Raw genomic sequence first — 13,898 nt, forward strand, 5'->3', positions numbered from 1 at the left:
ATTGGAGCATTGCTCGATATGTGACGAAAAATTTTTAATGTAAAATCTCAAAGTGTCAGTTAGCGTAATATTTGCCTAATCCAAAAGTTCCGCTGCTTATATACTGAAAGTGTGAATGCTCCAAACAGAAAAATTTTGAAGAACATGGTTCTACCTTCGTATCTGCATTTGGAAGCTTAAAAATATCGAAAAAGTTTGTAGAAAGATTTCTATACATATATGGTTAGATTTTCCGTTGAATATAGTAAAACAAAGCAACACACATTCATGTAAATTCTGTATATACAAGAAATACAAAAAGGATAACGTGATTATGTTAGTGACGATCGTCTCTGCATTATCGACATTGTTCGAATTTGTCATCGACTCCAGCATCCTCTTAAGCTTCCAAATGCAGATGCGAAGGTAGAGCAATGTTCTTCAAAATTTTTCTGTTTGGAGCATCCGCACTTTCGATATGTACAAGCTGTGGAACTTTTGAATTAGGCAAATATTACGCTAAGTGACACCTTGAGATTTTACATTAAAAATTTTTTGTTCATTTTCGTCAATCGAACAATGCTCCTATTAATTTTTGCACGTACTTTCATTGCGTAAAAGCATTTGTAATTCTGTGTAACGTATCAATATGACGTAAACTTTGCAGAAAAATTTCAGTGTTCTGTCGGTAAGGTTTTCAGCTTCAGCATCCCTTTAACTCCCTAAATTTTGCTTATACAAAATGTATCCACGAAAAGTATGTAGAGGAACCTAGGATGTAACGGGATCACAATGTATAATGGGATATGGTTGATAATTTTTTGCAGAGATGCTGCCATGCGAAGAAATGTTTTGCAATTATTACCATTCTCTTATCGCTTACCCGTTGTCATCAGTTGTCAAGTTACTTCAACTATCAGTTTATTTTTATCAGTTGTCAAGTTATTTTTAGCTGAAAGATGCTACAAACTGTTTAATGAGTTTGACATGTTCTCCGCAACTTAATACATTTGCACAAAGTAAACAATGATAATGGATGATGGTTCTTCTTTTTATTACCGTGTGTATATCAACGTTATTAGACGATCTTTTCTTGTCATTTTAATTAAATGTATCTACTATCTATGATGTTTTGTATTGCATAATTAAAACTTACATACATTAATACATTTCGAGATATAATAGGATTATGTTATTATGTTCTTAAAATATTAAGTTGCATTATTTCTCATGTGCTATGTTTCATAAAATTAATATCAAAGATTACTATAATAAATAATGATTATTATTAATATTTTAATAAGGAAAATAATTTTATCGTTTTATAACAAAAGTGTAAATAAATAAGTATAAATGATTAAATATGCAATAATACATTTTTATATATTAAATGTCTTAATGAGTCACTGTTATATAAGAACTTTTATAATCAATAATTGGGAAATAAACCAGTTTTGTGGTGTATCCCATTTTGCCCCGTGTAGAAAACATTATGAAATTAATTCACACTTTCAATTAAACTATAATTTCGTTCTTTTAAACTATTCTTTTGCAGTGAAACTTCTATTTTCCTTATAGTAGATAGTTGAAAGAATATTTTGATCGCAAAACTAAATTAATTTATTTACTTTTAATACATTTGAAACTTATTTGAACCTTAGAGTTCCCATTATGCCCCGGGTTTTCCTACTTATAATAATACCAATAAAAATGTGCAATTTTATACATGAACACTATGAAAATAACACTGTGAAAGTAGATAGAAATCTAACTTAACCATTTTAGATGCAAATATATGTCGCCAAAACGTACGCGCAGAAAGAATGACTTTTCATTCGTTTCGTACATAAGAATTAAGTCACCTTAATATAAAAAAGTTAGTAATCTAGTAACATATATAAAAGTCTGTGTTAATATCTTGTTGTAATATGTCTTGTAATATGGTGTTGTTTGTATCATTCGATAAAAGCGCGCATCCAAGTTGCTACCTGATCCAGCGATAACGACAACGATACGCTGCTCGCGGTGAAGACGTAATCACGATACAATGCTTGGAAGCGTATCGGCGCCGCTAAATGCGATACTAATAGACGAGGTTGTTCTACGATTTGGAAACAGCGACGAACGAAATTGCACACGTGGATTATAGGACAATTTTTCTTGTCTTCTTCTTTTTTTACCTTTAAGTTGCGAGATAGCGTTGGTCGTTTTCGTCCCGCGGGGCCGATATATTCCTCAGGCGGGATACGCGCGCATACACGAGCGAGAAAAGTGGGCAGTTACAGCGACAGTCTATGCAACTACGTACGCGTACGCGAGATACCCTCCGAGGGGAAAGCCTGGCAGTGCAACACCGATATAAACATGTGTGTCTTATGGCGTTGTAGTTTACAGACGCTGCATAAGGTATATACGCGCGCTCGCGCTCTAACATACAGGGTGTCTGGAGTCTTTAGGTGTCCGATTGATCGTAGATAGAACTCGTTAAACGAAATGGAAAAGTTCGCAAAATGAATGCAAAATGAGAAAACACATTTTGTTTTTTCATATAAATTCCTTTCAATGTTTTTAGCAGGCCAGGAATAAACTGTCAGAAAGGCCTATTTTGCTGAGGAAAATAATGAAGAGTGCGGCCAAGCGTCTCTAGTGGACTATTTTATTCAAAAGAAAATTTTGAATCCAGCTTGTTCTTATTTTATAGTTTTCGGCTATGAATGTGCAGATTGTTCTTATTTTATAGTTTTTGGATTACGAATATGCAAGTCCTAAAATAGATCAATGTACTTATATTCTTATTTCCTTCTCTTTTAAATGGTATTTTGTACTCATCGAAAACATAAAACTGGCGCTTGATATTATTTAAACTACAATCTCCATTAATTCTCAATGTAGATTAATGTCTACTTTAATGTAAATACAAAAATCAATATCTTTCATACTTACACGATTATACTATTTTAATTTTATTTCACGAAAGATGATTTCATATTCATCAGAAACACGGTAATTTCGCCTTTCCAACAGTTCTTGTTTCAAGTCGCTACGATGTTTATAAGAGGAGTTATAGACATTTATATCGATTTGCGCGCTTCATCAATCAGCGTTAACACTTTTACGCATCATGACCTACCTGCGTCCCATAGCTTTTAAGTCTGTCTTTTTCTGAACTGTCTAAACTGTTTAGTCTAAACTGGTGCAATAAAAGAAAATATATTTGTCAATATAACATGATATTTATATGATTTGCATGGCATTTATATGATACGTGCATGACACTTATATGTCACACTTATATAATCATATTTATATGACATTTTAAATTCTATTTAGATAGACTTTACTCCAAGTAATGTTTATTACTCATTTTGCTACTTCTTCGTTGTTTAGAACATAACACAGTTATAGAATCACTGGTTGTCTGACAATCATTGGTTGTCGCGTTATACGCCATCTAAGCTAATGAAACCAAGCAAGTGAAACTAAAACGCAGTTGAAAATCTCATATATGAGCTTTCTCACCCTGGTCGTGAGGTTCAAGTACGAGTATGTAGCGAATGCGACTCGCTATTCTCATTCTGCAGGTCAGATAGCGTGGCCGCTCTGCCCACGTGCTTGATGCAGCCACGTGGTCTTAACTTTAGAAGAAGAAAGCAAGCACAGAAGGGAGAACAAGTGTCAGCGTACCAATAGCGCGCAAATTGAGCTGACACGTGCTGTTGATGTTACGACTTTAAATGGCTATAACTCGCGTATGACTCGACGTAACTACATAAAACAAAAAGCAATCTCTTTGACACACGTTTCCGCACGCGCCTATACTACTTTTTCATTGTTCATTTGGAAAAGTCGAGTGTCATAATCGATTAGAGCACGACAAACACGCTCACTCGAGCAACACTCGAGCAACATTTTTCATTCGCGATCAGATTGTTCAGATTCTATTGTTCGTCTCGTCTGTTGTAACAGTTTAATATTGTTATTGTGAATCAAAGTGATAGAGAACTCTTTTCTCAATTTTACAAACTTTATCCGTACACGAGCGTTGATACGAGTTGTATCAGACATTCTGTATACATTTACAACCCTGATGGAAAAAACACAGAATACAGAGATTATGAAGGGACAAAAAGACAAAATTTAAGACACACATACAAAAATATTTAAACAATTATTATGGCGGCGTTTATACGAATCAATATATAACTTTTTTATTGAATTTATTTAACGAATTTTACTTGCGCACAGCCGCTTGGACACCCAAACACCCTGTATACACACACAAGATATGTATATACTCATTCATACACACGTATATTTATATACACACATATACATACACATATGTGTATATACGCAACGCGCAACTTGGATATTGGTGATTGCCGGCCGGCCACGTTGCTTCGGGGTAACCGTGGGCAACTCTACGTGGGCTCGTTATGGTTTCTCCGGCTCGATAATGTTCGATTGAAATGATCCCGCCGTAAACCGTGAAATACGTACCAATCATACTCGTCAAGCACATACGCCGCGGTATATACATCGCGCGAGGGCTCTAGGAACGTTAGCGTACAACTACGTCGACACGCGGGGCCTTACGAGAGACGAGGGATTGAGACTTCAGGCGGTCTACGACGAGGTGGAGATATCTCCACGATGATCGCTCCACCGGGCGTACAATTTGACGTTTAAGCCTCGCTTACTGGATATAACGTGGCCCTTCCGATTGAGCCTCGCGGAGAGATAAGCCCTTCGTACAGCTGCTACGGGGGAGTAGGGACTCCCTTTCTCTCGGCGAAACGTCTTCGTGACTCGGGTATACGATGCTTATCTCGCCTTTACGCGATATGCGCGAGGGTAATGTTTAATAACGTTATATACGTTTGCGCTTGTGGGGACTTTCCTTCGACTTTGCGTTTCCTCCGTATAGACGTGTAAACGGAGCTCACCGTTACCCGCGCATAGAAATTTTCTAAAATATTCCTCCAGTAGATTAGCAACATAGTTTTAGGACGTCCAAATTCGTTACAAAGTTGTCTCACTACGGTACTAATTGAGAGTCTCATGCTTATTTCAACTCTAGAAAATTTTCTGGGATTTAATTGGAATCTATTTCTCAAGCAAATGAAGTTGCGATTGGGAAACCCAAATATATCGCTCTGCCCAATGTTTTCTTAATTTTTGTTTTGGTTTCTATTTTATATTTATTAACATACAGGATTAAAGATTATCAACTTTCCGAATATATATTTTAGGTTATTTGGAATCGCATTTTTAAAATATTACACTGCTGATCTGAATCGATATCCCATGATTTTTTGGAGAAATTGATTTGTATTTCAATTAGATTCCAAGAAATATTGAATGCGAGTGTTTTGACTTATCGCTCAACGAACATGACAGGCAACTATTGTTTACAAAAATTTCTTAACCGCAAAATATGAAGCAAAATTAAATCAACGGAACAGGAAACGAAACGTATCCCATATGAATATTTTCTTCGACTCTCTTTATGTTAGCCCCAGTACAAGAACGGTTTAGACGCGGATGTGTGAGTAATTCTGGCGGAAAAGAGAATGGAGTGAGCGTTATTTTCTAACCCACTTCAGCGGAGCGCGCAAATTGAAATCGCAAATAAAGGGACTTTGCGCCGAGTCGAACCGCTCCCGCGCGTCCGAAGAAAGGGACTATATATATATATATAGATCCCGTTCCTTATAAAATATTCATCGTGTAGCCTCAGCTTCCAGGTCACTAGCGCGCTTCGAGCTTTACACACATACACACATAGATGTGAGTTAGGTCGCGCTTCGCGGCTCTCTCGCGGATTTCGACCTGGCAGGTTGATTAAGTGTATGACAAGCGGGACGTATAAAGGAACACGGAGACTCACGCCCGGCGCTATCTCGGGCCGGAATAACTCCGGCCTGGTCGTGATTCCGCATAGATGCTGCGAACACGATTCAGGAAACGCCAGATTCGGTGTCGGCGAAAACGTCGAGAGGCGCGACACGATCGTAGAGGTGAAATTACGGTATGTGACGGTAAGCGCGCTCGTTAGCGGGCTGAGAAGTCGATCCTTTACACGACACTTCGTTGAAGTCGTCGAGTCGCTCGAAACCATCTCATGAGAGGCGCATCTCGTACGCAGCATTGACGAAAAATACGTGTGAAAGTAAGGCGAGCGGAATGCGATCGCGTTGTTTTAGCGATTCGGGGTGCATCGTGAGCGCGCATCTGCTTAAAGGTGACAGGAAGCGGCAGATTTAGCGGGAGGGATATTAGAAGAGACAGGGACCGTGACCAGGAAGTGAAACTCCGTGATCGAATAAACATACCGCATGGAATAATGATCCATATACTTCACCGAGACACTGAAACGGACGTTTGTATCGTGAGAGGCGGTGCACGAACGCACGTTGTGTAGGGTAACATGGGGGAATATGGTACAAACTCCTTGTCAAACTCCCACAAGCTACTCCTTGTGTTTAGCAAAGCTAAAGAGTTTTTGTGATTAAAGAACTGTGAATCATTCACTGTTTCTTACTTGTTTCATACACGAGAACAAACTTGATTGGATTAATGAAATGAGCGAATGATTAACAAATTTGAGAAAGTATAAACGTCCCAGAATTTCGCTTAAAGTTACCAGAATGCAGTTCAAGTTGACAAGGTTCTGTTCAACTATTCAAAGTTAAACAGTTGCAAGTTCTGCTTAATCAGAAATCTTGTTAGCTTGAATAGAATTCTGGCAACTTTGACCGGAATTTCTGGTTTATTCATATATTTCACCAGATATTTAGTTAATTCAATCAAATTTTTTTTGCGTAATTCTTGCTCGTTTCCTGGCGATATTATTGCTTTTATGAGAGGAGTAAATAGTACATCAATATGCGTTTTATAACTTTTTCAATACGTTATAAATATTATTTTTTAAACGTTACTATTTTATATGATTAAGATGATAAAAAAATAAAGTATCGTACAATTAGATAGTTTTTATATAATATAAATTAGGAGAGGTGCATACTAATATATATTATGCAAAAACCATATAATTACTTTTTATTCATATAATATTACTTTTTATCATCCTATAAACATATTACTCATAAAACATTTTATATTACAACCCAAAATTATCACATATTATCACTTTATTGATTACGTTGTCGTAGCAATTATTTAAGAGTAAGTTTGGTCGTGGATAGTCAAAAGTGACAGATTCTCGACATAAGCTTTTAAAACCGCTTTTCACGAGAAATCACATTATATTTTCGTATACTTACTTTGACGGAGTCATTTAATACACTTTGACGACTGTTTTCCGGTAATGTTTGGACACTTTCAGTCAACTGTGTTTCATTACGCGCACAAAACAAGCTACTATGGCGTCATTCGGGTCAGTGGCGTAATTCTGTACGTAATTCTATTACTTTGTGCATTTTTTGTTTCTAAATAGTAAACAATGGAAATATTCTGAAATCATGCACAAATAATAGAAGAAAAAGAAAGTGAAAGCAGAGGACTAGCGTGCAAAAATACTCTAAAGAGGAGAAAAATCCAATTCCTGTTAAGTGGCATATTACCCTGTGTTATCCTACATCGACGTCGAAAATACGTCAGAGAGCGGAAGACGCGAGGACGAAGGAAAGGATGAGGAGTATACGGAACGATGAGAGCGATTTGAGATTACGAGTCAGTCATTTGTTTAGGTGGAATTGCAGCGCGACCTCAGTCGAAGGTCGAAGCGGAAACGTAATGGCGTGTACTATCCTCCGTCAAGCAGCCCCGGAGTTTGCCGTACCGGAACCGCACAGGAGCGGCATTGCTTCTTCTACACCTGCCGGGCGAAGGTGCGCACACGTCATATCTGCCATAATGCGCCATTACGCTGTTTATTCGCAGTGCTACGACTCTAATAACAGGATAATAGCTTAATTAAGTCGCCGTAATCCGCTCCGGCAACAACGTGTACGCCGCATGAATTGAACGCTTCAGGAGTCACCGCCGTGAGGCGCACGCGCCTTCGAAAGTTCCGTCGCGGTTCACGTCACTTAATTGGCTGGCTATGATATAACGTGATACGAGCGCCACCGCGCTGCCCTTCGAACGCGGCTTGCATCAAATACGTTTGTATCAGATGCACAATGTTTATTGGCCTTTAATTAGCTCCGCGCGCGCGGGCCGCGCATCTTCGCGGATTAAACGAGAGGCGGCGTCTCGCCAGCAACGCGAGCCGCATCAGTTGAAACGAGTTCACCCGGGTTCAGCTTCGGCGGAATATAATCGAGCGGTGCTCCATTTCCCGCAAGATCGCGCCGGTGGAAGCTGCCAGTAGATACGTACAAGAACAAGGCGAACGAAGAGAGAAGGATAGAGGAGATGGAGGTGATGGAGGAGGAGGAGGAGGAGGAAAAGGAGGAGATACGACGATGGGATCCTTTTACACGAGTCGGTTTGCACGAGTTGTTGTACCGAGCGGTATGGGTGGAGAGAAGTTCACGAGGTCGGGTCGAATGGACAAGCCTAATGCAACGATTATCGGTGCTGAGTTATTAGGTTTAGCTTGAAAGGGGAGTCGGAGGATAGAGTAGGTCACGAGCGATTCGTCAAGACCTGTCGCTTCGTAAAACTGCGTGGGCGATCGCGGTGACTCCGCGATAAGCCATTCCCTCCGATGATCGGGAGAAGCCGGGAGAGGTATAAAAGGACCTGTCTCGGATCGCAAATCTCTTGGTTCTTTGTCAGCTAATCCCCATATACAATTTCACTTTCGCGTTCTCAGCATTGGCCACGCGGAACTAGCCGTAACAGTAGCGCTCGTGCTACGCTCGCACCCCGCGACCAAGTCCGGTAAATCAGTCGACCTGAGAGGACGAGAAAGAGAAATGCGCGCAGATTTTATGGGCCACGGCGCGTTGAACTTACCGCCGCGGCCTGTATCGGCGGATTGCGCACGCGGCGCAGACACGGATGAGGCCCCGAAGACGATGTTTAGGTGGGCGGGCGTTAGAAAGTTTCCGAACGTGTCTGCAATTTGTTCTCCGCTCGTAATACTCGAGTCCGAGCGCGTCCTGTCTTATCCGCGTTAGACAATTTACCGACGGTCCTTACGTAAGTGTACCCGGCAACACCTGTAGTCGAGCTTGAGAAGAGAAAAATACTATCCGAGATCAATTATATCGTGCGCTCTGTAATGGTTAGTGCGCGGCTTCCCTCTTACTTCAAACGTTCAAACGCTCCTCTAGCGGAGCCTATGTATTTAATTGAACACAAACTTTGAAAAATCCGATTTCTTTTGATATCGTTGGACGTAGAAGTGTCCGTGGAATAACAAGCGATTCGGAGAGTTTAGCTAGAGAGGCATTTTCCTGCATTGAGAGAAATTATCCGATAAAAAATTAACAAACGGATATTTCCGATCGAAATACCAATGAATTTTTGCGACGAATAATATTTTTCTCTCCCTAATAACGTACAATTTTAGTGTCCAAATAAAAATGTTTGAAAAAAAAGAATACATTGAGAGAAATTATCCGATGAAAAATTAACAAACGGATATTTCCGATCGAAATACCAATGAATTTTTGCGACGAATAATATTTTTCTCTCCCTAATAACGTACAATTTTAGTGTCAAAATAAAAATGTTTGAAACAAAAGAATACATTGAGAGAAATTATCCGATGAAAAATTAACAAACGGATATTTCCGATTAAAATACTGATGAATTTTTGCGACGAACAATATTTTTCTTTCCTTAATAACATACAATGTCCAGATAAAATGTTCGAAAGAAAGAGTACACTGAGAAAAATTACCCGATAAAAAATTAATAAAAGAATATTTTCGATTAAATTCATGTGATTAATAACCAATCAAATAATTTTGTATCTATTTTCTATTCTGTTTCTGTATAATAAATGGGTTCAGGTTTTGTAACACATTCAGTGCATATAACTGTTCGAAAAGTGCATTAAATTTTTACCAGTCTACGGGTCTCTGTGTGTTAATTCTTGAGGGAGAAAGTTCTGCGCGAAAAGTCGGACGATGTTCGAGATAACGACGTGCGAGAGGGTTGCACGGATGAAAAGTTGGCAGGAATAAATTAAGAGAGAAGAAATGCAAGAAAAAATAAGAAAGGAAAGATCTCCCGAAGAAGATTATTCGGACGAAGGAACATGCCAAAGCATACATCCAACTCTCATTTACCTCCCACGCAGACAGACGAGGGTTAAAACCTGACTTACTTCATCTCCGACTAATTTGAACGTTTCAAGCGGCGAGGAGAATAAAAAGCTTTTTATGTAATCCTCGCAAGGCTGCCCGATCAATCCCACGCAATAAAATCGAGGACGTTGGGAACTGTCCCGTCTCCCCCGGGGCCCCCGGGTGTCCGCGCGATATACCGCGGGATTCGCCACATCAGTCCGGGGATTGGTGTTACGTCAGCGACTTGCACGCTCGTTCGTGCAATTTATAACTCCCACTTGTGCTTTCCGAGAGTACGAGATCAAGACGAATCGTGGCTTCATCCTCTCCTCCGCTCAACTTCCAACCGTAGCGCCGCGGTTGACCGTGCTTAATAGTTTCCACTCTGAAAGAGAAAGAGAGTCGGAGGAGCGAGGGAGAAAGAGAGAAAGAAGGGCGCGGAAAAAGGAAGATAGTGAGAGAGTTTCTGTCCCGAGGCTAGGCAATAAATCGCATCGCGAAGCTTATCAGAGTGGGATATTCGTCCGGAGTACCGAGGGCCCTTCCTCTCCCCTGGGAATAAAAGAAGCGCGGAGGAGCGAAAAAAGGAACAAGACGGACGAAGAAGAAGAAAACGATCGAGAATTCAGACCCGGGTTTGCCGACCGGAGCGCTCACTGACCCCTGACGGCTTCGGAGCCGAAGCGGACGTCACGAGAAACCTTTACCTTCGTTACCTTGGTAGTATTTAAGGATCTTCCTCGGCGCGCCGTATACAGCTATGCAGGTACTTAGATCTTTATCCGACATTGGCCGTCATGAGGGGATACTCCACTGAACCTGAAACCTCCTCGAGAGCCATTATCGGTTCCGCGAGAGATACCCTCCTCCGTGGCGAATTGTCTGTGAAATTGTACCTTGCGCCCTAAGTATGGCGTAATAGGAGACGAGCTCCGAGCATTAGAATATTCGATTCTCTCCGTGCCAAGCACGTTGCGCGAGCGCGTGATTGAAAACTCAATTGTCACTGTGGCCAGTAATAATAATCGTCGGCGGGTTGATCGTCGAATCTCGTGGCCGCTTATTCCCCGATCTGAGCGTGATCTTCGAACGCTGTTTTGCGTAATAAATGCGTGAGTAGATAAAACCGAGGCGGCTGCTTTTAAATCGACGTCTCGTAACGCTCGAGTGACATTCAAAGGTACCGGCCACGTCGACAGGCGCGCACGGGTTTAATCGAGATTTCAGTACCGAGAGAGCTCATTTATTCGCTACACGCTCTCGTCACTTTCCTTTAGAGACCACCGAAACGTAGCCGAGTCGTAGACTCGGAGGGTGAGGGCTCTCGCGCGACGTTATTTATCATGGTGTTCTCTTCCTCGACATTACTCGCGATTCGATCGCCGCTGATAACGGTACACTACGAGAGGGACGTAAAAGTACCTGCGCACATTATTTAAGCCCGCATCACCGTCGGCGAAGTCCCAACGACGACGACGACGACGATTAAGAAAAAGAAGAAACAGAAGAAGATAACACTACGTTTCTACGAGCGGGGCCTACTTTAGCGCATGTGTGCCAATTAATTTCTAGAACTGGCAGCGAGTTAATTACGTTATTGGTCATTACTAAACATTTTGTTATAAAACGCGCTCGAAGCGAAGGACTCTTTCGCCTTGAATTATGAACTGTTCACGACAACGCTCTACCAATGGCAGTCGAGGATGATAATTCTAATTGTACAATATAGGTGTGCAAGTCACGAATATTGTTGCATCGATGTCCATTCGTGTTGCACAAGCCTTACGAAGCGTTTCCTCGATATTCTCGTCGACTGGGAAGACATAGAGAGAGAGAGAGAGAAAGAGAGAGACAGAGACGAAATGCTGTCTGTGCTGGTTCTCACTGTACTCCTCGGTATCATCAACCGCTCCATTGTGAGTACTTTGCTGTGAACACATACACAGAATATTTCATCGCAAAGAAATTTTTCATAAAACGTATTGACAGTATAAAAAGAGACGTTGCGTCATTGTGTAGGCCTTCTTTGAGTACTCTGATGATGAAGAGAAGATCTCAGTAAAGTTCTTTGGAAAAAGTGATTTTTTCTCACTTATCGACTGTCATTACCCAATATGTTTAAATGTTACCAAAAACATCACGGAAAATGATCAATTATACGTGAGTACTAGAAAATATGTATTTAAACGTAAATAAAAAATAATAACACGATTACAAGACAATCCCGAAAATATAAAATTCTCCATAAAATGAAGTCGTCTAATTTTGTCTTCGATTAATAGCAGTGACAATTCTTTTAAAATTTGTTTTGCAAGGATAGAAAAAAATTATATAATTTGCATGAAAAATAAAGTTTAATTGGATCAACGCTGGTAAATTGGAAATTGCTGGTAAAATATAAACGAAAATTTTAGAAAATTTGAAACCAGAAAATTTTAGTTGAAGTTACCACAATTCCACTCAAGTTAAGCAGAAATCTCATTAAATTTCAATAAAATTCTAGTAATGTCAACCAGAATTTTCTGCACTAAAAAAGTTATTTTTGTATTTGGAACTAAAATATTTCGTACATACGATTTAATTACTATGTTTGTGTCAAGTGCATGTATTATTGAAGAAACAAAACACATACGGCGGTAATTAAATGTTTTGGTTGCATGAAAATTTGATCTCATTTTAACAAAATTTTGATTTTGTGTATCAAATCCTCGTTTCGACAACAAAATTCTTTTTTCTCAATGTGGTCCGTTTATATTTCACCAGAAATTTAATTAATTTAACCAAATGTTTTTTTTTCCGTGTGATGTTAAGTACAAATCATATTTAATCGATGCAAAATTAAATTTATTTATTAAATTTAGGAGAATTTTTTTCTTTCTACTTATCATCAGTTATACGTCATTAACTTATCTAAAGGATGTCCGATAGTTCGTTAGAGCCGCGGTATACAGGTAGAATACATTAATCTGAGAAAAAAGTCCTCTACTATTTTTCAAACAATTACATAAAGTTTCGAGATATTAATGTAAAAAGATGGACGAACCAGGGCGTGCGATGTTGTGAGACGAGTTCTGTAATCGCGAGATCTCATCGGAAATATGTGAAACGTGACTGCAACTTAGCACAGATGGATATCGGCTGACAGCTGAAGGCGAAGTAATGGTGCGAGAGACCTATAGACAACTGTTTCTCAATGTATCACGAGTGTGTCGTACGCGTGTTACTAAGAAATAATTTCAGACATTTTCGATGAAATCTCGCGCTTCAATCTTCTCTCATTAATATCTCAAATATTATGTAGTTGTTTGAAAAACAGTAAGAAATCTTTTGCTCAAATTGATGTATTCTATACTTCGCTTGTTTTCCGGGTTTAAACCGCGTTCTCCTCGTATTTAGTTCCGACGTTTCGCAAACATTTCAATTCACTTCTTCAGAGAGCAGAGCGACCTGGGACTGATGTACTGCTTAATGTATTTTACCTGCATACATTGGCTCCGTAGCGAATTATCGGACGCCTTGTATATTATTAGGACCTTAACTTAGTTTCCGCCCGCAAATGTTAGATGGCAATGCAAACAGTTCTAGTAGTCATTACTAACGAAACAGGTAGTTTGTGATTAATTTCGACATTTCTCGATAACATTCAGTCAGCATACACAATTATTTTCCTAAACAACAATTTCTTTTGCTTTGTGAAAAATGGAACGC

At 39.7% G+C, this 13,898-nt stretch overlaps 2 protein-coding genes across 2 annotated transcripts in view; one reads left to right on the forward strand and one right to left on the reverse strand.

The window, feature by feature from the left end:
• Nucleotides 1–13,898, reverse strand: part of LOC116842033 — a 36,239-nt gene that overhangs the window by 11,509 nt on the left and 10,832 nt on the right. The window lies entirely within an intron of this gene.
• The window catches only part of LOC116842046, a 3,280-nt gene continuing 1,341 nt past the window's right edge, over nt 11,960–13,898 (forward strand). The window contains exons 1-2 of the mRNA XM_032810691.1: nt 11,960–12,106; nt 12,210–12,350. Of these exons, the coding sequence (XP_032666582.1) occupies nt 12,053–12,106; nt 12,210–12,350 (195 nt within the window). The 5' untranslated portion in view covers nt 11,960–12,052. The remainder of the gene's footprint in view (nt 12,107–12,209; nt 12,351–13,898) is intronic.

Source organism: Odontomachus brunneus, unplaced genomic scaffold (assembly GCF_010583005.1).
Source record: "Odontomachus brunneus isolate Ranch 3 - 2012 unplaced genomic scaffold, Obru_v1 Obru_scaffold_020, whole genome shotgun sequence".
Taxonomy (NCBI): domain Eukaryota; kingdom Metazoa; phylum Arthropoda; class Insecta; order Hymenoptera; family Formicidae; genus Odontomachus; species Odontomachus brunneus.